At 38.9% G+C, this 27,780-nt stretch overlaps 1 protein-coding gene across 1 annotated transcript in view; it reads right to left on the bottom strand.

Moving 5' to 3' along the window:
* Positions 1–27,780, bottom strand: part of AK5 (adenylate kinase 5) — a 90,995-nt gene that overhangs the window by 1,828 nt on the left and 61,387 nt on the right. The window contains exons 8-12 of the mRNA XM_009884685.1: positions 22,144–22,186; positions 21,002–21,046; positions 11,265–11,428; positions 10,112–10,228; positions 5,975–6,163 (exon numbers count right to left, since the gene is read on the bottom strand). Coding sequence (XP_009882987.1) covers positions 5,975–6,163; positions 10,112–10,228; positions 11,265–11,428; positions 21,002–21,046; positions 22,144–22,186 — 558 coding nt within the window. The remainder of the gene's footprint in view (positions 1–5,974; positions 6,164–10,111; positions 10,229–11,264; positions 11,429–21,001; positions 21,047–22,143; positions 22,187–27,780) is intronic.

Raw genomic sequence — 27,780 nt, 5'->3', positions numbered from 1 at the left:
TTGGTGGCATCCACAGATGCTGCAAGGTTTGGTCCCTTGTTGCATCCTGTCGGACGTGCTGGCACACCCGGCCAGTCTACCTCCACACACTGCCGTTCCAGCACTGGAAATCACCAGCCTGGCCAACCTTTGAGGAGCCACGCCTGACCAGTTTCAGTCCCCTTGGACTCGCTGCAAGGGCATCTTACAGTCTGAGCTGAACGGCCCTCTCCCCTCCTGGGAAGGTTTCAGAGACACGGTTCTCTTGCTTCCCTTGCTCTCTGCCACACTGCCGTTTGCCGACGTTGCTGCTTTCTGTCATGCTGAAGCACACACCTGCTGGAATGCTTTGTGAAGCAGCAGGTGAGGCCTTAGAAAGGTCCATTCTCAAACACGGGCTGCACGTCTTTCAGAAGCTTTCTATGCCGCAGAAACAAAGGGGTTGGGAGGGCGTTACTTACTAGTAGCAAAGAGAAAAGGGGAATAGCGAACCGTTTTGGACCAAATGCCTACCTTTTCCGGTTAGAATAGAGCTAGCAACTCCCATCTCAGCTGCTATAAGGCAGCTTGTCCTGTCCATCTCAACTGCCAAGACACACACTATCAGACAGCTATCCCATAGGAAATCTACTCCACACAGGGTGAAGGCCACAGCCATTTCAAAGCTCTCCTGTCTTAATATGTATTTTTATTACCTCTTTATTCCATTAATACATCTGCACTGGATAACCGATCGATCTAACCACATCAGCGCAGCTGGTTGCCATTGGCTTTTCGGTGACCTCTTCTAGAACTGGGACTGATACTCAGGTCTAGGTGTAGGCAGCTGGTATGAAGAATGAGGTTTCTGAGCGTGGAAATTGCTGCCCTTTTTGACTGGCTGGAACACTGCCTTCCTAACAGTCACAGTAAAATATGGATGAGTGTGACTAATGACAGCCCCAGTGCTTCCTGTGCTGGCCTCCTAAATAACAAAGGTCCGATTCATAAACCTAACAAAGTTGTGGCACAAAACTAACTTAATGTGACAATAATTCACAGCTAGTATCACAATAATTCAATGACAGTCTCTGCAGCTCCAGCAGAGAAAATGTGTATTTCTCTTTCTCAGATTATAACAAACCTCAAAAATTAGAACCATTTTCAAGGTTATTCAAGGCTACCGTCTTCTCACATAAGCAAGATCCAGAAACAGTTTTCCATAGTGCTTCCAGTTTTGAAATGCCACTATGGCTTTAGGTAACTTCAAACACAGAGAAACTTAATGAGCTCACATAAAAAATGACTGGAGTAATCATTAGCCAATTATTTTTTCTGTCACCAAATCTCCATTTGTTGTAGGTTTGGGGATTTAGAACCCTAAACATATACTGCCACTGAAAAAAATCTGTCTGTCTGTAGAGAGGATGGCTGAGGACGGCTGTTTTCAGAGACAGAGACTAAACTCACTAGTTAGAAGCTTCTTATTGAAGGTCAGTCTAGTTCAGCTGTGTTGTCACTGACATTTATATCTTTGTCATTAAAAGGAGTGTTAAAAATCTCTCTGAGACAGTGCAGTACCCGATTCTCAGAGCAATAGGTCAAGGTGTCTGGAAATCTGGTGGAAACATCCTGCCCCGATACCTGTTCGCATTTGGCATGAATTTACCATTGTGTTTTATCTATAATCCCCTGCTAATATTTCTGATGTGTCTTTCTAGACTGGTGTCTCATCTAATGGGTCACAAGCCACCAAGGGGGGTGACATAGAAACACTTGTTCCTTTGTTCCCCACCTACTTACCTACCAGGCTTAATGATTCTCTGACAGCCTTTCGAAAGACAGAAATAAATTACACACCTGCTATGACGATTACCATTTGCCTGAGAAAAACTGTGCACAAGCCTCTGGTTTGTAGTTACCTGAAGGTCCATGGATTATTTTAAAAAATCCATGAATGTAGATGAGATCATTTATTTTATGGGGTCTTCAAATCAACACTTGTACATTAGCTTCGGTGGCTTTGCCCGAAATGGATTCGGAAACATATACACAGTCCTTTCAGTGAGCAGAATTATAGAGACAGCAGCATCTTAATGGGAGCTGTAACATCTTCAGCCAGCACTGGTCAATGCTGGACAGGAATAAAACCCACTTAGGAATGAACAGATTCACAAAGCTGAAAACATGTGGTGTTATAATGTGTCCTGGATTGAGGTAAAACAGAACCAATTTTCTGTTGAGCAATCTTACTTTTCAGTTAAGCCTCTTCTAACTAACTGAACTCTCTGAAAATTAACGGCATAGTTTTAAGACACTGTTCACTCTCAGAGTGATAAGACCTGTTTGTTTACAATTTATGCCAAGGAACAGTATGCAGAGAGGCTCCTGCTTATACTTTTTGCTGTAACACCCAAGGGCAGCTGACTTCGTTACTTGCCCCATTGGAAGCGGAAAAGCATAGTGGGGTCCCACCTGCGGGGAGGAGCGGACAGGACAGGTGACCCAAAACTGACCAACAGGGTATTCCATCTCATCTGCCTCATGCTCAGTATAAAAGCTGAGAGATCAAAGGGGCAGCTCTCTTTCTTCAATGGCCAACGTCTGAGGAGGACTCTGTTTGTCTGCCTTTGATCCCGATCCGCATGTTCCCGAATCCAGATCTGGAATCCAGTTCCTGTCCAGTCTGGGACTTTCCCCGTGCCTGCTGATGATGTCATTGTCATCCTGGGAGCTTGATACGGTTTTGTATATATGTCATTATTTTGTTTTTATTTTATTATTAGTGTTTCATTAGAGTAGTTCACTTTCTTCTTAAACTCGTAAGTCTATCTCTCTCTCTCCCCCCTCTCCCTGGAGAGAAAGGTGGGGGACAGCATCTGTCGTTTGTTTCAGTGGCCAGTCCAGCCCAAGCCATGACATAATTAAAATCAGGAAGAAAAATATTAAACATGCGAGACTGCCTCTAGGTAAAGTCTCAGTCTTCTGTGTATGTGTATGATATTGCAAATAACAAAAAACAAGGACTGTTTTAGCCTAACCCACACCAAAAAAAATGCAGTCAGAAGTACTGATAGTTTTTCTGCTTTCCACCTGAATTTCCTTTTGTCATTCAGAGAACATCAGAGTGGCTGCTAATGTCAATGCTTAGCAGCCTGTAAAATATGTTGCTATAAATAAGAAACTAACCCCATGTCCTGGGAATTGCAAACTTCCCCTTTACTCTCTGCTTTCTTCAACACATGCAGCTTACACATATTCACCGCTAAAATAGTTTTAAAACTGTAAACCTAAATGTCTATTTTCTCTTAACTTCGCACATAGCTAACAATTACACATTTTGTGTTATCTAGTTCTCTTTGTTTCAAAACAGCTGTTGACCACGTCTTAACTGGTTTTTCTCTGTCTTTATTCTTCAAATTGTTGAGCCAAATAATGTACACGTTTGTAAGATGTGCATTTACAGGATAATAATACAGGTTGGAAAGAGCCTCACTGGATCATCCAGTCCAACCTCCCACTCAAAGCAGGACTGGGCACTGGAAGGATGCCACTATGCCAGGCACTAAGCTTGAGTTGTGTCATTGACCAAGTCAGACTGTATGATTAAACTCATTGAGCTCACTTATCCAGGATAATTGCCTAGAAAAATTTCCTAAAAAAAGCATTTCTTCCAGAAAAGAAATTATTTTGTTTCACAGTATTAAGTGTATTTCTGAAACTGATTTTTTTTTTTTTTTTAATTCCAGCACTGTTCACTGTAGAACTGATAGGGAATCTAGGGATCAGAAGAGCTATTGAAGTCAATTGCCCTATGCAAAAAGTGCTCAGACCACTTTGACTGTAGGTGCAAAGTAAACTTCAAAATAGATTCCCATAGCTGTTCAACAACACTTGACTAAAAAAACCACTTCTCTCACCCATGAACAATAAAATGTTAACATGCTTCTTATGTGAAAACTACATTTGCTCCTGCTCCTTGCTGTGCAGGCACCAGGGCTGCAGGCTTGTACCCGAGGCTGGCTGAGGGTGACAAGGATAGCCTGGCAGGATTAATTTTAAAAGCCTACCTCTGTTGAGCATTTTGGCAGTGTCCTCTAAATGCTGACAAATAACTGAACGTGTACTTGTCTACATCATAAGGGTTGGGGAGTGGGCATCTCCCTACTTGAATTAAATCAATAATGGAATCACACCTTTGATAGCAGATGTGTATTTTATCAGTTTAGTAAAAAGCTGATGAGGTAGAGGTTTCAATACGGAGTAGCTGTGTTTGAGAAAACCAGGACGCATTTTTCAACCTTAAAAGGACATTTTACATGGTAATGTTTATAAAGCTGATTTTACAGAGCTTTCATACCCAATAGTTCCATCCAGAAGATGGAAGTGCATCGAACACCTACATTCATCAGAGGCAAGTACAGACACTGTACAGACATTGTAAGAAAATCAGTGTAAACACTGTTAAAACAATGCACGAATATCTTCTAACATGCAAACACATAGTATAAGTTCCCCCAAAAACTAATGATAAAAGAGAGCAAAGCACATACCAGTTCTGACCCAAAACCCAGGCAAGTCCCTCAAGGAGCTAATGAGCTATAAGCTTTCAATAAAAGACTGCATGTTTTGCCATTGCATAGATTGCATAGGAGCTGGAGCAGAAATTTGCAGCAGAAGTATTAAGGAAGGGTAAGTAGAGTCCACATCAAGTGAAACAAGGCAGAACGTGAATGCAAAATCTGTATGAAAGTGTTTAGCGTGGTCTCACTCTGTTTGGGGCTGTCACTTCCCTCATGCTTCAAAAAGGGAAACACCGTGGTAGACACAGCTCAGCAGAATAAGATCTTAGAGATACAGAGTGGTCTGTTTTCCTTTGCATCGCACTGTGTTGGTGTATTGTACTGAATCCTTAATTAGGTGCATCCTTGCAATGTTGGCAAGGTCGCTCGTCAAAAAAAAATACAAATAAAACCAGACAATCATTCTTAAGCTTAAAGAAGAAAAGTAATTAGGGATTTTTTTTCCTGCCCCTCTAGAGTTTGCCTTCTGTGCACTTACTGTGCAGTTAGCAAAGGACGTGAATCAGGACTCTCCCTTTGAGCATCATTTTTCTCAGAACTATGTCATTTACTCTGTTCTCAGGTCAGGATATGGGTGCATAAAGTAGCTGCATGTTTCCTTTTTGGGAACTTTGCAGAGGTGAAAGGTTTGGGATATGTGATTTGCATGTTTGATACAGCCTCTACAAAAAAGCTTCCATAATATTTCCAGAAACTATTACTGGATTCTTTCCCTTTTAGGACACGAAGGATCAGTAGGATTAGATTTTTCTGTAGCTGAACATAAGGGATAGTTTGCCACGACGGAGCAGAGAAATCTATAAAACATCCCACATAAATGAGTTTACAGATGTGCCAGCATATGCATTGGTTAATTGCACTGAAGAATTTTTTCTTGCTTCTCTGTAAAATATTGATTAGAGAATAAAAAGAATGCTTTAAATATCACATCCTCAGCAGGTGTAAACTGAGGTAATTCACTGAAATTAATATAACTATGTAATTTGTTCCAGCAGAAAGATCTTTCTTGTGTGCAGGTCTGTTTTATTTCAGGATATACACTGTCAGTATTGTAAATTTAACTAAAGGGCTTTGGATTAACATAATCTTTCATCCTAACTCTGAAAGTCCTTATAGAGAAATAAATCCTAATACTTAAAGAAAAGCTTTCTAGCATTAATGTTTAATAAGAGATTCTATATAGATGAAGTAGCCATTCAGGATATGTTCTCAGACTCGGGATAAATCTATGTTTTTATTCTTTCAAATTGTACTGTGGAATTCAGAAGTCTGTAGAAGTTGCAAACAAACCAGGGAAGTGTAAGATGAGAACAAACTGAAAAGTGCAGAAACCAATACAACTCACAAATCATGTCGTGTCAGTATTTTCCAAATATCGCTCATATAATGGAAGTAAAAAGCAATAATTTAATTCAAAAGGTCAAGAAATTTACCTTGCATAACTGTGCCTTTCTTTCATAGTATGCAATCACGGGTTTTGATGCTTGGTAATAGCTTTCGATTCCTTCCTTGATGGTTTTGGCGTTGTCAGAGTGCTGACTGCTCTGATTACTCATCAGAAGGCGACTGCTCATGGTTTCTGCAGAGCAGTCCAGGCAGAACACAAGTTTTGGCTCCCCAATCTAGAGACAAAGAAAAACAATAAGTATTCAAACCACTCACCTGGTAAAACTTAGTTTGTTTGGATAACTTTAAAAAGAAATGCTACCGAAAGTGTCATCAAGGAATTTATTAGCAAATTACTTTCGTATTTGTCTATGCAGAAATTAAGCTTATTAACAAACACATGTTATTGTAGTGGCACTTAAGAGATCCCAGTATTTAGGATCAAGGCTGTGCTTGATTGGGCTTTACATATACAGAAAAAAAGAGTTATGATCAGGAAAAATTCTGGCTACTTGGACTGAAGATCATCAGTTTGTCCGTTATTTGCAATTGTTTGATAAAAGGTCAATGCAAACAGCACTGGAATTATGGAATGCTTGACGCAGTTATTTTTTTTGCCTTTGCTTTGTTCAATCTGTGAAGAGTATATTTTCATTCATGTAAACTATAGCTTAGAATTTCAAGAGGCAATAGAAGGAAATGTCCAAATTAAAGCATACCCACTTGAAATGGAAACAAGTAGCAATGGACAGGCTCAGGGACACCATCAAATGCTTGTTATTGGATGTATTCACAGGAATACACCCTGTGAATTACTTTATGTCACGCACTATTTTATGTCAATATTTGCAGTGTAACTCTCCATCATTACTACCCATGGCATAAAGGAAGGATGTGATGTATTTCTCTGTATTTTCAAATTGGTGAGTAATTTCCAAATTCTGTGAGAAGCCCACCACTTAGTGCTTTTTGGCTACTGCCAAACTAGTCGTAAGGAAGAGCCTGCTCTTTTCTATAAACAAAATAAATGTGGATTTATTTATTTTTATTCCGAGGCCTTGGCAAAGATAGTAAATAATTGTCTCTATATTGCAGTACTTTATGGGTGAAAAAGAACTGGCAAGAAAGACCAAAATGTTCCTTATAATATTTCAGGAGAAAGCCAAAGGTTGTAAACACAAATCCTCATCATTCTTTCCCTGAGATGCTGAAAAACATGCACGTCATTTAGCATAAATCTTGCAACTCACTCTGTCATGCACCCTGCTCAAGCACAGCTCTCTCTGACACAAGGTTTTGTCTGAGCAACAACTGTTGGGCTGAGTCTGAAGGGATAAACTCCGCTCTATCAATTAAAATAAAGGTACTACAGGATCAGAGAAAAGTAATATTCTAATTTTTCCATGCAGTTATGTATTAAATCCTTCAATGATGCTCTCAGGTTTTTTCTCATTCCTTCCCCTTCTAGCAGGGATTTGGAGAATGTCTTTTAGGAAAGAATGAGAAGTTTTGAGAAAATATCACTGTTCTTCACACTAGTGACCATTAGAAATTCATGCTTTTACCATGGCTACAACAAAGAAAGTCTAAATGACCGATATATGGAAATTGCCATTGTTGCCTTTGTTGACAGCCTTAAAGGAAGGGTAAATATTTCTAAAGGTAAATATTTCATGTTAGGCCTTCTGCATTTGACTGAGGATGTCTGGATTATGTTGACCTTTCTACTACCTTAATGACTTTCTAAGAGACGGCTGAAGCCAAGGGATTATGTCGGACAGTTCAATGAGAGGCTTTTATCCATCCATTTTTTCCACACAGCTCAGAAAACATTAATGCTATTAGCAGCAGCAGTATTGGGTTTGGGGATTGAAAAAGGCAACAAGGCAGTTTTAACAGTGCAAGAGACTTAGATCGAGAAGTTAAAAAAGATGTGGGCTTAATCAATGATTAAAACAAATGTCCTTTTTGTATAATTGGACTAGTACGGTGAGAAGTTATTTCCTCACAGCTCCTCATGAGGAATTCCATGGTCCATTCTAAATTATAATAGAATAAATGAGGAACGATTCCTTTAATCAGTTATAGTCATATCATTGCTTACAATGAGGATTTGAAGGAGTCTACTGACTGGTAGGATCAGATAATGGTATTGTTTGACAGACCAGGTCCAATGTGCTTTTGAAAAAAATCTATGTGGCTCTCTTAAAAGTTTCAATGTTGCTATTCTCTGGAATTCAAAATGTTACAGAAATGTTATTCTTCTGAGTTAAAAATTGCAAAAAGTAAAACTAGTGCCCCTACCAGATATTACTACTGTTTTTTAAAATTACTGTTTTCCTGACACAATGTAGCTTAAATAATGCATGCTGTGGGGACATCTGCAGGAAGCCAAACAAGTTTAATGTATTGGGTCTTTACTCTGTCTTCTTGGGTACCTTCCACCTGGTGATATGGAACTTGTAATTTAATATTGTTTTCCACTTCTCGCCTAGCAGAAAGTCTGAGGGGGGAACAAGAGCCATGTGCTTCTCTAGAATTATGGCTAGGTAAAAGTACAATTACATCATAGAAATGAATTGGGCAAAACTGGCTGGAGAATAAGCTGTTTCTACTTGGCTAATTCTATTTAGGGCTGTCAAGCTTTTAAGTATAAGCACTATTCCCAATGTCTTCTAAATAGAACAACTCTTTGTTAACAATTATAATGCTTTTTACACTTCATGTGGCTAGTAGCATTATTCATTTGCACTTTGCTGCCATTAATTAATAAAGCCTGATGCCCACCTCTTTTCATTCAATTATAATGTAGGAAGAACTTCTCATCACCCTTTAGAAAGAACTGCAAAGCATCATCTCAATAATGACTCGTTTAAAAAAAACTTCACAGACTTACTGAGCAGCCAAGTTCACCCTGTGAAAACTGAAGTGGATACATGGATACAACAGGGATGACTTTGCACATTCAAAATTATCATTTTGGGTCCTTGTATTTTAATCCAAATGTCAAAGGCAGCTCAGGACTACACGATCTTTTGCTGCTACAGTGTCTATGGGAACAGAAAGGGGCTCTGCTTTGCACTGGATGCATCATGACTTGTTCGCCTGGCAATGCCTCAGTCCAGGACATTCCAATCTCTCAGTCCTACTTTACAGCATACACCGGTGCTCACAGGACATGACATATATGCCTGCCAGAAAAACAGCACTGCAGAAATAGTTTGTTCTTCTACACAAAATGAAAGAAATCTCCAATGTCTTTTTAATAGTCTGTGGCATTTTAGTAAAGGAACTAACATCAACATTTCTGTGAATGGCTTCTATAGCAAATCCTATTGCCCATTATTTTGTCCAACTTTTGATGCCTAAATCTTGCTAGGCTTTTGTGGTAATCAACTAAACAAAGCAGCTAAAGGTTGAGGGAGAAAACAGATGATTCATTAAAGTTTTATTACCTTTCAAACTTGTGTAGGACATTTGTGGAGTGTAATATAATAGAATATGTATTTACCTACTTCCTCTAGTTCACCACTTTTTTTCTCCTAAACTCTGGCAAATTCATTCATAGGGCTTATATAGACTATATTCTGCAGATTGAGAAATGTACAGCTGAGACTTCTCAGTAAGTCTTAGCACTTACTGAGGAAATCAGTAACACTCTGAACTGCCATGCAGTCACTTGCAAAACGCTCTTTTTATGGCTATGCCACCTGTTACTCATCGCAAAAATTTAATCTGTGTTTTGCTGTTTCAAAGTGGCAGCAAGCTTTAGCAGTCAGCTCAGTGGTAAGAGCATTAACTGTGAAGATACATGCTTTCATCAACCGACATCAAATAGTGCTTGATGAGATTTTCATGAGATGTATAGCAGACATCCACTAGAATTAGAAAACTGATTCTTAAAATGGTGCTTTCCACTAAATGTGAATTGGTCCTGGTTTGTATTAAATTTGGGTAAAATCAGCCTTTACTTCTGGTATTACAGAGTCTGTGTAGGTGAGGGGAAAAGCTGCAGCTGCTGTATTGATGGGGTGCCAAAGTTTCAGTGGTCAGGAACACAACGCTGTTGGATTGGCTCTTCACATGCCCCCACTGCAATCAGCTAAAGACAAGGACCCAAGCAGCATCAGAAGTACAGTTGTATCTTTATAGGAGTTATAACAGCATTATGATTGTATGGTCACCTTGCTCTCAAACTCTTCTGCTTCCTTCAGCTCCCGGGGGTACCCATGGATTAGGAATCCTTTTGTGTCCCCTAACTTGGAAACCATGGCTTCCTTCAGTAGCTCTAGGACAATACCCTGCATTGGAAAGAAAGGGAGTTACTTTTTTAATTACTAAGAAAGATTGATACCTTTGTTTGTTACACTGACTTTAGTCCTACGCTCTTGAGAACTGCGTTATTTTACTAAAAGAAGGTCCTGTGAGTGCAGGTGTTTTTCTTGCCCTGCAGGTACGAGGGCACCTTATTTTTCTGTCTCTCAGGACCAGTTATGCTACACAAATATAGTGCTGCAACCCATCCATGCGTTCCCAATGTGTCCTCTAGATAGCTGGGAATATTTCATAGTTTAAAAGGTGATGTTAATACCTGTGAAACTTTGGAGTACTGCTGCAGCATTTTTCAATCTGATTGCATTTTGCTAAGTCATTGATATAATTATATTACATGGAAAGTGATAAGGGACCCATCTGACCAAATGCACTGAAGAGCAAAGCAATCAAAATCAAGCCTCAGCACAGCTCTTACTTTCCCCTGAGCAGCACTTCCCAGTATCGTTCATTAACAAATGCATCCTGTGATCTAGCTGCGCTTGCTGAAGACCCACCAAGAGCTGGGGCTGCAGTCTTGCCATGTAAAAGTAAAGTCCAGCTGAGAACAACACACCCTGCCTTCACAGTCCCCATTAAACTGCAGTCCAGCTACTCTGGGATGTCAGCCAGCTCTGCAGGGAACTGCTGCAGGTATTGTAAATTAGAATAGCTGCCAGGAGGACCAGCTCTGAATCTGAAATGTGAAGCTATAAAACAGACAGAAGGTTTCTGTTTCCAGTACTTATTCTTACATTTTGCAATGCATGGCATGGCACCTGTCTCACTGTATTTTCATGACTACTTTGTTGCCTATGTAAGTCTGAAATGTAAAGAAATACTGGCATAGAAAGGGGAAAGAAGTGCCACAGATCTGGCAATGAGGAAAATTCTCCCTCAAGTTGCAGATTAATTTTATTTAAATGGGAATCATCAGCTCTAATCTCTTATTTCCATCCTGTTAGACAATCTACCTACCACTGCCTTTTTTTAACCCTTAGGACCCCAAATAACAACATCACTCACGCCAGGCACAGATTCACCACATTCCATGATGTCTTTGATCAATTTACTTCTTTCTGATAATGACGATAACTCATGCTGGAGAAGGTCACCAGTGGACAGGTGAGTAAATCCGTATTTCTTGGCTAACTGTTCGCATTGGCTACCTTTCCCAGAGCCAGGGCCACCTTTGTGAAGGAAAAAAATATCTAGAATTAGAAAAGAATAAACATCTGCCTTTTCTCAAACTACAGCAACCAAGAAAATGGGAGGAAATTGATGAGACTGCCTATTTTGCAATTATTTTTTTTTCAAACGCATTCTGTGCAGTCGAACAAGTCATATACTTCCCTTCTGATACCCCACACTGATGACTCAGAAATGTGTACCAAAGTTGAAGGAGTCACAACAGTGTGAAATCTCTCGCAGAAGAGAACCTGTTCCTAAAATACCATTACCATGTAAAGGAAAAGACATGAAACAGAGCTGGTGGGGCAGGGTATTTGACTCAGTATGCGTTCAGCTTGATAGCTGCAACAAATATTAGCAAACTAATGTTCACTGCATCCTTGTGAGGGAAATATTTTGGCCCCATCTATGGAACGGAAAGGTATAGGCAGAGAGATGGTAAAACCCGCCTCCGTTATGTGGGATGCACGTTGGTGTACAGTAACCAAACCCTTTCGCACTGCGGTAAACATTAAGAAGAAAATTTCACAGTGCTTGCACCTTTTCCTTTTGAGCTGGAAAGCTCTCACATGCTGCTATGTCTGCCGACAGCTGAGCACCAGGTACCGAAGCAGCTAAATGCTGACGAAAGTTCAGTCATGCCGCTCCCTGCAGCTGCGGTTCTGGTGTGCTCTTCATGGATGCCACAGGGAAGCGTAAGCATAAAGCTCTCAGCAATGAAGGGCACAGGGAGACCGTGCCACCACCCGCTCTTCTACATCCACAACCGTGCTCAGTCAGGAGCTGGAAAACCGGCCCAGAGCTAGGCCCAGAGCCAAACAACCGGAGGGTGCAGGGCTGTCTCAGGCCACAGAGCGCTCAGGGGAAGCTACTCAAGGGATTTTTCCATGGGCTGAAGGGAAGGCACCTGCGGCCGGCCCCCAGCTCACCACAGCTGCAGGCCGGGTGCTCGCTTTTCCCCGTGGTCTGTGAGGAGACAGGGAGGGTAGGAGGGGAAGGGCAGTGACTGAGGGGAATGCAGCAGGTATCCTCCTGTCAGAAATGGCGCCTCAGGCCTCCCTGCTCCCTTCGGCAGGAGAGCTGCCACCACCTCAAGAGTCCCCAAACTCTGCCTCTCTTGGATGCCTCTCGGTCAAGTGCCCTTATTCTGGGACCATCTCAGAGGCTCTGGACACCTCCTTGCTCTGCAGGTGCTGGCGTTGCCCTGTCCCACCTCCCCAATGGAGGTAGCTGCTTCTCCTTCCTCACCCTGAAGGCTGACCCTGCGAAAGGCCAAACGCCTCTTTGGCCAAACACTTCTTCAGCCGCTCGCTGAGCAGCAGCAGCCACCCCAACCCAGCTGGAGAGACAGGTAGTCCACGGAAATTGCTGGAAGCTACTTCTCGGGGATGCCACTACTGCGGCTGTGACCTCCAGAGCTGCTGGCGGAGCTGAGGTGAGCGCCCAGGAGGGCGGAACTGGGTGGGGAGGGCTGAGGGGCCATGTTGGGGCTGAGGGTGGGGGAGACCAGGAGAGCAAATTTCCAAAATGACAATATCGGGATTTGGGGAGAAATTTCAAGGCGTGTAGCAGCATTTTTACAATCTTTGATGGATCTATTCAGAAGATCTACTGCAGTAGGAGGTAATTATACCCTTGCAGGGAGATAGTGCTCAAAAATCAAAAGAAGAGGCAAGGCTAAGACAAAAAAAACCCACAAACTTTTCAATAAAGCTTTTTAAGCATGTGACTTGTGTATTTATCAACTGTTAGGACTTGCAAATATGACTACACAGCTCTATTATGTTTATTTAAGATGCAGAAAATACGTGATTTTCCTTTTTGTTTATCTTTCCATGAACAAATACAGGAATAACATGCTCACAATATACTGAATTTGGCACCATCTTCTCCTGACTTGAACCTTCTTCTAACTTTTGCATTTAATTTAAGAAATAATTGCTCCAAGCATATAATTTTCAGAAAAGTTGCAGTACTGTAGGTGAGAGTAAAAACTGGGTCATGAGGCAGTAGCATCAAAGGAAGGGTTTTGTCTACTGTAACCTGGAGTCTTTTACTTCACCTTCACAAAGACAATTATCAGCCCATGTTGTGAGAATCACACTTGTGCTACAATTTTAGCTAGAAAGATCTTTGTCACAGTCTCATTTTCTTTCCAATGTGGGTTGCATGTTGTTTTTCTATTGCTTTAATAAGAAGAAAATTATTATTTTGTTAAAGCACCAATTGAAAGAAAACAAGGACTAAATAAGAGTGGCTACAGAGAAATTATAGGCAAATTATCTATAATGAGACTGTTAAATATCTGTAGTGGCAATTAATTTTATTTCTAGTCTGTTTTGATTTTTTAGATTAGTAAGTTTGTGTGTGCATGTGCTTGTTTACACATTCTGTTTCCTGGCCTTGAATATACTAGCAGTGCAGTAATTTAATCTTATTGATTTGTTGTATATACGCAGTATTAGAAAAAAACAGCTATAAAGATTACTCTATTCTGTTTCTTATATAAGTATTTCTCTTCTGAATGTAGAACCAAAACAGAAATTTCATAATGCCCCTTCATATACTAAATAAACTTGAACTCTTTTTAGAAAAAAACTATACAAGGACAGATTTTGGTTGTTTAGCTGGCAGGTAAATATTCAGAAAAGTTGGTATGTTTCTATAATACCTTTATCTGTTAGGATAGTAAAAGAGAATGCTGCCAGAATGACCCATTATGGGCATACACCATAATGAGCATTATCATGCCTCCAAAACATTCATGAAAATTGACCATGTTTATTTTTTATAAAAGAGTTCCAACAAAGCTGAGAGTAAAATGCTGAGCTCCTTAAAGAGGAAAAGACATAATTAAATAATAGTTATGTGCTGAAAATGGTAATTTTTATGGCCACTGCTATTAATTTAGTATCATCTGATGAGTAGCAAAGCATCCTAATGTTTGACAAATGTATATGATCCACTTTAAAAAGTCTTGTGCCTTCTTATCAACGAATGAGGCCGAAGTTCTTGCCTGGCCTTATCTGAGAAGAGGCTGAATACCCCCAGGAAATTCAGCATTGAGGGCCGAACACATATTCAGCATTTATGCCAGTATTAATTTACATGCATGATAATTTTCAAGTATCAGTTAATGTCTTGTCTCCCTCTGAAGGCCAGTATTTAATGTGACTGAAAAAGAGCTATTTAGGTGGGAAAGAATGTGAAATTGCACTTCCTTACTCATTAGATACTTTCTTCTGGCTCAGGGCATATACTCATAGGACTGCTACATAAGCAGCTTTAACAGCAAATTAGCCCTGCAGTCGTGAGGCTTATTATTAACTTGTAGTGTTGCAAAATTTATAGTTCATTCTTTTTAGAGGGTGTCTTTATTAGATCTATGCATCTTTCTAAAAAAAGGGAAGAATATAAGCTTTCTTCAATTAAATTATTACAAGGCTCAACAGCTGCATATTAAATATAACAAAAGCCAGCACAAAGATATTTTCAGTTAAGAAGCTTTCACTTCAACTTGTTATGCTGTTTTTTAAACAGAAAAAACTCGAGACATTGAAAAAGGTAGCGAAGTTTTCCCAATGGCTCAATTGTTAGGAGGAGGAAAATATGTCCCCACTTTCGTTGTGAAGGCGTAAGATTCTTTGTGAATGCTGTCGTTTTTTCTGTATGCTGTCATCTTTTACTCTGCCTACATATGTTTCAGAAAAAAAATTGTGCTAACCAGTGACAGACTGATTCACGGCAACTTGCTATTCAGATTAATCATGTTGTCTTCTGATTTTCGTATATGACATGAAGATAAAGAGTTAAAGCCTAGAAAATTGCCAGAGGTATTATGAGTATGCTGTGACCTGTAGCAGAAAGTAGAAGAACTACCAGCAGTTCTTCAATGTTAGCGTGCTTTTGTATTATGCTAGTATTGCTAAATGCAGTATATCTTGCTTTAAAGCTCATTCATTAACTACATAAAAAGAAAAAGTTGCAGATTCAGAAATTAGGCACATCGTATCAGTCAGTGAGATTATTCTTGGAAACTGAACCCTTTGTGTGTCCCTTTGTGCTTTCTGATACAAACAATAAGCAAGTATCAGGACCAGGGTACTACACAGAGCATAAAAATTCAGTGCAGTTCTGCATATTTCTTTTCTGCAGACAAGGCTGGATTAAAAGGTCTATGCATTCCCTTAGCACAGTTTTCCCTTCCATTATGTTGATTCAGCTGCCTGTGAAACTGTGTAAGGGGATCTTCTGGTAAATAACTTTCTGGCAGCACTGCTGACTTAGGTGCTCACCTTTCCCCATTTAATTAATGACTGCAGAAATGCTTCACAGAGAGCACTTCAAGGGCAGAAAAAGAGTGGTCTCTCTCTCTCCCCAGTGGGTGGGGAGAAATGACAACTGCCCAAGCAGCACTTTAACTGCAGCCTGCCCTAGATCATGGAAAGATCTCGGTTTAAGCAATCCAGTCTCTTACACCTTGCTCTCCCTCATGCCCCAGTTCCCCCAAGACTATGACGGACTGCAAGCCTAGGCATGTGATTCAAATGTACCGGTCTGCCTAGAGCACAGCATCACAAGCAGATGAATTAATGATGCTAGAGGGAGCTGGGACTGCCGCTGGGAGTGAGCAGGGACAGGAACAAGCAATGTGAGCAGTTCATGAACTGGCTTTGCCTCCAGAAATATTAATAAAGCAGAAATGTCATACTGACAGACTGGGATGTGTCCATTTTAAACTTGCCAAATCTTATGAGTATATCCTAAACCAAAATACTATGAAGGTTTACATAAAATGCCAGCAGCAGGATTTACAAGAGAGTCCCACTATTCATTTTAAAATGTTTCAATTTCTAGCCCTTATTTTCGTGATGAGTATCATCCCAGTATCCTGCAAAAGTGCTTGCAGGGGAAACCTAGCTGTACAATGGAACCTCAGAAGTCAGAACTGAAATAAAAATAACCCCAGTCAAGCTATCCTTATATTCAAGAATGTATTTTGGAAGGCTTGATCCATTTGGCAACTCTATTTGGATGCTACTTGGATTATTTAGATATGTAAAAATAAGCCTTAGCTTCAGAATATGGCATTTGAAGGCTTCTCAATAGCACCTCATCTGTTGTTCACATATGATTTTAGTCTGAGTGAAAGCATATAGGAATGATGCTGTTATTTAAAAAGAACAACAAAAGACCCTCAATATTTTTTTTCTGAAAGATGATATTAATCAGAAAACAAGCTGGAGCATACGTTTGCAGAGTGGTGATGTCCTGGGACATCCTGAGTTTTCATCCCTCTTAAAGAAAATGTGGTGTTTATTTAATGGAAAGTCAGAGAAAGCAGCCTTCATTAGCTCCTAGAGTTAGTGCTTGGACTGATTGAGGTTTTTATTATCAGCACTGCTCAACCTATGCCTATCTGATTGTAGAAGGAACTGTAATATGGGTATTGTAGAATAATTTATGTTGGAAGGGACCTCAGCTGGTAAATTCCTGTACTCAAAGCAGGGCTAAATTCACTGTTAGATCAAGTCATTCAAGGTCTGACACACGTTGGACAAAAAAAGTTTTGGGTTCTGGGTTTTTGGGGTTTGTTTGTTTTGTTCTGTTTTAGTGGTAGGTTTTTTTGATTTTTTTTTTTTTTTTTATGCACAAGAAGCTAGTATCTGCAGGTGATAATGTTTTACTTTAAGTGTAGGTGGCTATAATATCTTCAGAGTGTCAGCTGAAAAGCTAGTCTTATTTACACTGAGATTAAACCATTATCAGCTTTGATTCATCAGCAAGAATACGACAAGAATTCTGCAGAACAAATTGGTTACACTCACTAAGTTTTAAACACTACATTTAAGAGTAAGTGGGAAGTTTGTCTCTGATCCAAACTGCAGAAAAATTCCTGAAAACTTTCTGCTTTGGTTGCAGCCTCAACCAAAGCCAAATGTGGCTGTTTGATGAAACTCCTGTAGAGAATAGGGAGGGATAATGCTCCCAGTAACTTTGATATATATGATGACTTTCTGGATGTGATATAGAGTATTGCATTAGTTAAGAATGACAAAATCATACATTGTTCATTGCAATTAAGATTTTACATTTCATATGTAAACCCATTTCATTGGGGTTTTTTTGGTGAATGGCAGTAATTACGTGAGTTTCAAATACTAGAGCATACCCCAAACTTATCTTTACATCTGTTTAATTTTTTATTTTTCTCTTGAATTTTACTTTACGGGCTAAATTTAACTTGGTTTTGCCTCTTCTATTACCTTGTCATTATCTCCCATATTTTTTACTTGCTGCTTCTATGTCTCTGCTTTGCTGCCTGGATAAAACATTGACATTGTTGCTTAATTAATCCGAGTTGACTGTTATTCCAATTAATTCCTACATTAGCTCTAATGTAAATCTTTGCTAATTAGATTTTTTTTTTTTCATTCCCTTTCTGGACAATTTTCAAGGGAAATTAGTGGGGGAGGGAATTGTCTGCTTTTTTCCCTTTGTCTTATAAACAGTATTTCAATTTGTCAGCTATGGCAGATGGTGTATTTATGGATTAGTTTGTAAATTATTTCAAATGCACATCTTTAGAACTCTAGTTTTAAAACATCTTTATAAGCATCTTATTGTTTCCTCATGAATACATCTATGTAATGAGTTAGCATTCCTAATGACACCTGAGACAGTTTTTCCCATTCAAGTATCTACAGCAGCATGCTCCTACCCATCTTCTCTGCTTGCTTTCTAGCCAAGGTATCATGGACTGAATATTTCTAGCACTGTCCACTGCAATGAAGTGCTCAGCCACTGAGAATCTGAAGTGCTTTTTTTTTTTTCCTTTCCCACCTCCCTCCGAAGCTTGACAGTTTTGTTCTGCTCCTGTGAGGCTTCTTCAAAATTTTCTTTTGTTGTTGCACAGTGGTTGGATTTCAGCTATTGACTGACATGTAAAACAACTTTACCGCCTAGGTAAATGGTAAGCATTTGGGTAGTATGTATAATGTTAAACCTGGAGTGCATGTGCGTCAACAAGTGATTCAGGCAGATTTACCTGCCTGAGAAGGCCATAAGGAAAAAGAGCTTGTGGCCGCTCCAACCTAGCACCAGCAAGAAATCTGTCTCTGGGAAATACCATTTACTTTCACTACCTAGATGGAGTCAAGAAAAGTTTTTGCAGCCAAAAGAGCAACTGTGAAGATCTGACCTTGGTCACGTAAAAAAACCCAAAAAAACCAAACCAACCAAAATAACCCCTAAAAAACCCAGGGGAAAAAAAAAAAAAAAGAAAAAATATACCCTCACTCTTCACATCGGACTTTAAGAAGCTTTTTCAGGAGTGGGAGGATGGGGGGTACTTTGGGAAGAAAAGTATAAATCATTCTACATAATTTGTTGACTACTAGCCCATGTTTGGACTTAGTCAAACTTTTTATTATAATATTTTCAACAAAGAAAACTTAGAGTTTTGATTAAGCAGAATTTTCCTCTGTTCTAGAAAGCATTTACTAGAAAGTCTGAGATGGATTTAAGAGCAGCAATAAATAGGGAAAGGGTGTGTTTTCAGTTTGAAGCTGGAAGATGGCTAGTAGTTGGCCTTTAAAAAATGATAAATGAAAATTAAAAGCCACTCTGAAAAAGAAAAAGCAGTCCAGAGGTAAATGAAAAATATGCCTTACCATGGACAATTTAAGAGGCAAAATACCTTGAGTGTCTTCACTTTTTTGAAAATCTGTGTTTGTACAAACCCGAATATAATTCTCCAATAAAATATGTGAGGCAGAGAGAATGAAAATTTGTCACTGTAGCACACAGCAGGAAGATGTTATTTCAGTAAGCATGGAATTACTGTTTGCTTAAAGACTGAAAATTAAGTGTTATGCATCTTTCCCTTAAGAAAATCTCCAATGAACTCTTCAGTAACGTAATTTTACTTTTTCAAACACGTGATATCCACTATAGGTTTGCAATAAATTGAGTCAACTTATATTGGGTATAAGATAGGGTGAGGTAAAAGTACAACACATAAACATGGTATCTTTTCACAGAATCCTTGGGTTGGAAGGAACCTCTTGGGATCATCGACTCCCACAACTCTGTTACAGCAGGGTCAGATAGAGCAGGTCGTTCAGGACTGTGTCCAGTTGAGTTTTGGTCACCTCTGGGATGGAGACTCTACAGTCTCTCTGGGCAACCTGTTCCAGTGTTTGACCGCCTTTACAGCAAAAAAAGTGTTTTCTTGTGTTTGGATGGATTTTCATGTATTTTAAGTTGTTCCCATTTTCTCTTGTCCTGTCACTGGGCACTACTGAGAAGATTCCCTCTTCCCAGAGGGAATCTCCCTCACCTTCATTCCCTCCCATCAGGTATTTATACATATTGGTAAGATCCCCTGGAGCCTTCTCTTCTGCAGGCTGAAGAGTTCCAGCTCTCTCAGCCTCTCCTCATATGAAAGATGCTCCTGTCTCTCAAACACCTTTGTGGTCCTGTGGCGGACTTGCTCCAGTAAGTCATTATCTTTCTTGTACTGGGGAGCCCAGAACTGCACACACTACAGATGCAGCCTTGCCAGTGCTGAATAGGGAAGAAGGATCACCTCCCTCAACCTGCTAGTATTGGAATGTTTTTTGATGCCTCCTGAGTTCTGAATGAAACTTCTGTTCATTTATGACTAATTTCAGATGTCACTTCTTTTTTCTTCTTCTTTTTTTTTTTTTTTTTCCCCTTAGGAAAAAGAATGCACACAGTTACTTACTTTTATGTAAAATTACACGTGTTTGGGTATCTATCCTGAGGTCCTTGGAAATGTGTTTTTCCTGCCCTGTATTGTAAAGCAGTTCTGAAAAACTCTGCTTAATACAAAAGCAGTTATTCTTTCCAAGCAATTAGTACCAAGCTTTAAGCTGAAACTTTTAAATCTTCTGGTTATAATTTGTTTTAAAAGGCTGTTCAAATTTTATGCTAATTACATTAGTCACACTTATATAATAATGAGCATTAACACAGTGCTTTCCCTCTGTGGACTTCCAGAAAGCAAATATAAAGTAAACCCTGAACCTGCAAAGCCTCAGTACACGTTAAGCATCATGCATGCCGACTTGCCCATTGATTTTTTAACAGCACATTAAGCACATGCAGAATTGAAACCTGGATTTACAAAAGTTGTTTCACAGATGAAGAGGTAAAGAGACCTGTTTTTTTCACCTAAACCTCAAAATTCTGAGTTATAAATCCAATCCAGTAACATTTTAACAGATGCTTGTGAGGCAGCTTTGCTGTGAGAGATCACACAACGCTACCGTAACTGCACAAGAACTGAAGTTATTTTTGAATATGTTCACACTTAAACATACCTCCTGCTCTGAGCTTTACACAAATGTTGTTAGCATGGTCAGATCCAAGTTAATAACTTGGTATTAAATACTAACTCCCTTTCAAAAGACTAAACCGCCACTGTAGTGTAAATACTCTTAACCAAATTGTTCTACTAAACTTTAAAAGAAATCATATACTTATAACCAAAACTAAATAACATGAGGATTTTCAAACGTAGCAGTTAAATAAGAAATCCTACTTACCGACTACAAAAATTATGTTTGACTTCCTCAGATCTTCTGAAAAGTCTGAAATGAAAATAAAAATTCTTTAGTTGGCAAGAGCTACTAATTTTAATCTTAGATGCCTTCCACAATGAATTGTGTAACACTCATGCAAGGTGATCTGATTTTACTAGATTTACTTTCTGCTATAATGCTCTGCATCCCAAAAGGACCTATTATACCAAAGCCTATTTATCTCTCAGTTTCATAGTTCTCACTGCAGATATGATAAAAATGTTTTACCTGAAAATCAAACCTTGCACATACACATCAGTTCTTCAAAAACAGCAAAGAGAAACAAATACATTTTGATGTAATAATGTGCCTCCTGAGCCATCGCATTTTCCTGTGAACATGTTGTTGCATTATAATGGCTATAGAAGTTTGTCCACATCCCATTCAGATTTTATATTTGGTGCATGACATCAGAGATGTAGTCTTAAATTCCCCTGAGCCTCAAATTCAGCCAAATAATAATAATATTCTTAACTGAAATTCAGGTATTACTGTCATTTTAGGACCAAAACTGCTGTATGTACTACAGCTTTGCCTTTTACTGAAATTGTATTTTTTAACAAAAGCAGTTCCTTCTAGTCTCAGTCCCAGTCATTTGCTTGATTATACCAGTACAGAAGGCGATCTTGCACCATCTGAGCCTGCTGGAATTTTATTATGTCTTTGACTTAATCACTTAGAAGACACATTCATTTACCACATACAATTTTGTTTATTATTATGTAGCATGTACATCTCTTATATGATATCATTAGCCATAAAAGGTTTTGACTAATCCTTTCATTCCTCTTAGACTCTCAGCAGCTCACACTTTCCCACAAGCTTTTCATAACTGCCAATTTCTGAAAACATCTATGATATCTGATGCTGATTAACAGTAATATTTTCTAATAATTTTGGATTCACTGGCCTAAAGAGTGTAGAGATGTCTTTAACAAGCTTTAATTTGCATTCAAAGGGAATTCGCATGATACAATCCTCTGAGACACAACTTTCACAACATAAATAACCTGAATTCACTGTACCTTATAAGTAACTATTTAAATACAAGGGGAAACCAAAGGTTTCAAAATTAATTGGCAAATGATACTGAAAAAGAAACTCACCTCCTGTGCTCTCATAACCAGAAAAACTTGACTGATCCTCCTCCTGTTAATTAAGCAATTGACATATTGAAATGGATATTCTGCATAGTTTGCATTTCTTCTTATATATGCTTATCTGCATATCTTAATATCTTCTCCATATTCTAACCTCTCAGTTTTAATCTATGTTGAGATATGGTTAACAGTGTCACAGAAATGCTGTTAGTACTGTTTCAATTGGTAGAACACGAGCATGGAGAACCCAAGACAACTTGAGATGATTAACTGGCCCATAGAACACAAGCATGGAGAACCCAAGACAACTTGAGATGATTAACTGGCCCATATTGTTTTTGTGAGGAACAGCTTTTTCCGTGTCCAACCGCACAGTTCCAGCACAATATGCAAGCAACCAGTGTGCGTGCTGAATTGCTTCTCAAGTAAATATGGTATGATAAGCTGTTAGAAGTAGAAAGGCAATATGGGAGGAAGTTCTAGAAGTGAGATAATGAGACAGTGAAGAAGTGAGATGAAATTAGTCTTTCGTCTACAACAACTTGAATATGTTTCCCTTCAGAATGAAATACAAGCTACAAGATGTTACAGAGGCAGCTGAACTACAAAGAGGGGTTCCACCAGCGAAATGGGGAACCTGGCATGTTTTTTTTCCTGATACTTGGACGTTTAGAATTATTTTGTCACGTACTGTATAGCACAATCAATGAGAAATTACAAATACTTGCCAGCAAGGGTGTCAGAGTGGAAATTCTTTGTTGTTCTTGGAAATCAAATTATATATATGCTGAACATAGTCTGGGTTACGTAGTGTCAATATACTAACACCATCAGTGCTTTAGTCTAGTCGATAAAATATCAGTAATAGCATTGACAGTAACATGCTCCTATTACATCATCAGTGCATCATATCAGCATGGAATACATTATGCTAGTCCTCTCAAGGTAGCATAGGGTTATCAAGCTGTAATTTCTTATAGTTCTGCTTCAGCATGCTGTCAGAAATAGCCACTGTTAGGAATTTGTATAGCTGCACGAATAGATGAAGTGAAACAAACAGCATGGTGAATAGAGTGGGTAAACTGCTGGCCACTGTAATTTGCAAGGCTCTGGCACTACCCTTGCAGGTTTCTCCTTGTGTTGCCATTATCACTGAAACAGAAGTGCTCTTCATTAGGCTGAAGTACCATTACATTGGCTACATAGAACATTTTTTGATTCACAGCAATTTTCAGCCTATTACATTGCAATAGGAGAAGTGCCATCTAAAAAAAAAAGGGGAGGGTGGGTGTGCAAAATTAAAAAAGCGACTGGATCCATTAAGTTTGCAGGACAGTATGTCTTTCAGGAAAAACAAATTCAAAGAAGAGATTAATCTCGTTCCTACAATTCAAGTGACAGTATTAACCCTACATGCTTTTTCTTTGATGTAATAATACAATAAAATGCTTGACCCTGCAAAGGATATATGATGTATAAAAGGCCTGGGTTTAGATTCAGCTTCTTATCATGCCTTTGAAAGTTTATGGATCAAAATGATTTTACACACGAAGTTTAGAGTAAAGTTTCTTTAAAAATCAAGATCACAGTCGCAAGTTTACCATCAAATGAAAGAGGCATTACTTCTTTCAGGTAATGCTCTTTGTTCTCCCCTGTAATTGCAGAATGAAACTGCCTCCATAACTGGTGGGCTGCTCAGAGCAGCGGGTGATAATAGAGGTCCGTTTAAGTCAGGAAAAGCTCTAATTCTGTCTCTAGTAAAAACTAGAGACAGAATTGAAGCTAAATAACCTATCAGTTGCTTTTATTTGAACAACCATATCTGCTTTAATAGAACAACAGGTTTACTAACCAACAAGCCATATTCATATAAGGAACAAGTGCTATGAAAAGCTGTTAAAGTGAACTCTGATTACAACTCAAAAGCAGGTAAATAGGAAGTGTGACAGTGACAACAATCAGAACCCAGAACATCAAAATAATGAATTCTGTTTACATCTGAACCTGCTTACTTTTCAGGTGCAGAAATACTGTTTTCAAAAGAATTGCTTTTTTCTCCACTCTTTTTTTTTTTTTCAAAGAGCACGTTTCATAATTCTATAAGACAACTCAGCACACAGCTTGATGTTAGTGGGACCACCAGCTCCGCTGAACTTCCATGACAAAATAAGATTCCCCATATTTCAGAGCATAAGTTATTCCCTAAAAACATTTTTTCAGACAGAACTGAACGGCACCCAGTGAGGGGTGGAAAGAGGTCCTGAAAGCCTGGTCTCTAGGGGAGCTGTAAGAAAAGTCAGTAGGAACAAATTAGAACAGTGAGGCTACAATTAATTTGGTTTTGATGACAAGGTATTCCTACAGAGTTTTCAGTATTCAATACTTAAACCTGACTTAGAACCATTTCCCTTCACCACTTTCCTCCCCATCTCCTCAAAAGTATAACCAGTTTTTCTGCTGATCTGGATGAAGAGCCAGATTTGCTGTTTGGCTTGCAGTCCCTTGTAGAGAGTGGTTAATGCCAGTCCCCTCATATTTATATTTGCCAATACCTATTTCTAATTGTGTCTTTCCAGTAAGTAGGTCTCTAAACTGTAAGTGGCCTGACCTATGTTGGCCTGAAAGCACTGTTCTGCCTGGTTACCTAAGTGCTTTGGGAAAAAACTGTTGGATTTAGGCAAGTGATCACATAAGGAAAAGTCCCACCAATTAGTAGATTGCCAATAGTATTTTACACCACATTGCCAACAGGAATACAGTGATTTAGCAGCAGAACAATCTTTGTATTTTCAGTATAGCTGTTTCCATTTAGTTGAAAAGCGGGTGAGGAGGATTATAATCTTCTATGTAATGACTTCTGGAGAAAGGTGGGTAGTCTGTAATTCCAGATGCCTTTAAAGCCAGGTTATATCTACAAATACTATCTGGAAGCATATCAGTTAGTGGGGCACAACTGCTTAAACAATATCAACAGTACATGAAAATGATTGCTAAATAGAGAAGTTTGCTACCCATAAAGAATCTCTTATCTGACATTTGCCTTTAGAGTTGGAAAACGCAGGCTTCTGACTCTATTATGACTTCTTGTCATTTAGCTCATTATTAGTAAATATCTGACTAGTAGGAGGTACTTCACAGGTTAATGAGTTGAAGTTACTGCCTGTTGTTGTTAGATTGCGAAGTAATTTTCATAATAAAACAAACTGACAGTTAGTCACAGCATAGAATAATGAAACGATACAGAATTCTCTAGATCTTTGAGTTTTGCTACCAATGAATTAGGACTTTGAAGTCATATAACTTTAAAGAAAGCAATAAAATACTTTTTGTTTTTAAATCTAATGACAGGACATTTTCTTCATTAGGATTTAACGACAACTGTTGTGAATGTTTGGTACCTGATGAAATGAGAAAGCTTTTCTGCTACTCATTAATAACCTCTGTGCCAATCCTTGGTGGTTTGTAATTTTTGGTTTGGGATTTTTTTTGGTAACGTGGAAAAGAAAAAATGTTCTCTCTTATCACCTTGTTGTCGCTTGAATGCTTCATGAAAATAGTAGTGAAAAGCATCTGATACATTTTATTCAGACTTCTAACATACAACAAGAGTTCCTCCCAGAAATTTACTGAAGAGGATTAAGAAGAAAAGAGGCAGTAGAGTGAGATTGAATTTCAAATATAGCATGATTGTTGCCCAAAATTATGCTCAATGTTCAAGATTGAATTTGAGAGTGTAAATATTCAAACGAATGTGTCAGGCACAAATTATTTAAACAAACAAAACCTACATTTTTCTCTGCCTAAAAATATTTGTTGAGAATTGAACTTAAAGTGTAAGCAAAAAAACCCCAAACAACCAAAAGCAGCAAACATAACTGTAATGTAGAATGACATAATGTATACAGTAGAAAGTACAGGTGTTGTGGTTTAACCCCAGCCAGCAACTGGGACCATGCAGCTGCTTGCTCGCTCCCCACACGTCCCCCTCCAGTAGGGAAGGGAGAAGATGGAGAAAAGGAGGGGGAAAAATCACCCCTCATGGGCTGAGATAAAGACTGTTTAATAGAACAGTAAGGGAGGAGGAAAATAATAATAAATGGTAAAAGAATATAAAAAATAAAGTGATACAACACAAGTCGCTCTCGCCACCCGACGATCGGTTGCCCAGCCCGTCCCAAGCAGTGATCGTGGATTCCTGCCAATCCCCATTTATATAATGAGCATGATGCCTATGGTATGGAATATTCCTTTGGCCAGCTTGTCCTGTCTATGCTCCCTCTCAGCTTCTATGGGAAGCTGAAAAAGTGCCTGACTAATGTAAACATTACTTAGCAACAACTAAAACAATATGTGTTATCACCATTTTTCTCATACTAAACAAAAAACACAGCAGCTACTAGAAAGAAAATTAACTCTACCCAGCAGAGAACGCAGGACAACAGACAAAAAACTGACTCTGTAGATTTATCATGGTGATCTCATCAGCATCCCTTTGATTGGAATGTAGGTATATAACCCCCACTTTCTCAGCACACTGTAGCTGTATAATTCTCCCTTTGCTGTTGTTAGGTATGCAAAACACTTGTACTCCTGTAGCATTTTATTTCTTCAGAGAACACTACAGTTCCAGATAAATCTTCCCTATACTTCCTTTGGAAATAGAGGCACAGGCATTACTTCCATTTTGGCAGAGGTATTAGGTGACTTGTCGATGTAAACACAGTTATATATGGAAGCAGTACTAGGTTTAGAACTTAGATTTCCATTTTCACCTCCTTAGCCTGCAGTATATTTACTTTGAATTCTTAGTCTTTAATAAAGTAATATTAAATGAAATCTCAAATGTTTGCAGATAATGCTTCTACATCTATGACCCTTAAAATCAGCTTTAGCTCTCAATTAAATAAGCTATCTCACTGATTAAGAATAGTTTAGGGAATCAGAGAGCACTAAGAGATGTCTGTTGAGCACTGTCTGGATATACAATTTGTCAGCTTCAACACAGTCCAGTCTGTCACAATCTGTGTGGTTTTAGAGTTTGACATGTGTCTGCAACTGGATTTAATAGGCAGGTACCTAGTCACAGAGGACGGTCTTTCAGATCAGATGAATGCAGCCTCTATCTATAAAAAATACAGTTATCGCTGACTGGTTTCCTTAGATATATTGCAAAACATAAAGACCCTGAGCAAGCTTTAGCTAGTCAAAGTTAAGCATCAGAAGAAATCAGGGCTAGTCAGAGCTCAGCTGTGAAATTTGTCTTCTAAATTCCTGTTTTCTTCCTGTAAGAGCAAACGTTTGGGTTTTATGAGACATGCTGGGTTTATGTATGGGCAACGGTCCCTGGGAACAGATTTTATGAGCCATACAGTTGCTTGCCATTAAATTTGATTTATGATTCAAATCACTTTTTGAGGCTGAGCTGCTTTCTGCAAGCTGTGTGCTCAAGTATGCTTCTGGAAAGCAGGGGTAGCTGTGCTCTGACCTCCTCTGGTCCAGGACTAATGAATATGTGTAAATAAGATACAGTACAAATACATTCAGATTTCAAGGCTTTTCTTTCCCTGAAAGGCATATCTTCTTATACAGTTCATACTGCTCAGCAGTGTGGAATTATTTGTGTCAAAAGGGACTAATAGTAAT

Source organism: Charadrius vociferus, unplaced genomic scaffold (genome assembly GCF_000708025.1).
Source record: "Charadrius vociferus isolate BGI_N301 unplaced genomic scaffold, ASM70802v2 scaffold163, whole genome shotgun sequence".
NCBI classification, from domain to species: Eukaryota; Metazoa; Chordata; class Aves; order Charadriiformes; family Charadriidae; genus Charadrius; species Charadrius vociferus.
The sequence above is the reverse complement of the archived record's forward strand: the minus strand, read 5'-3'. Positions and strand labels throughout refer to the sequence as shown.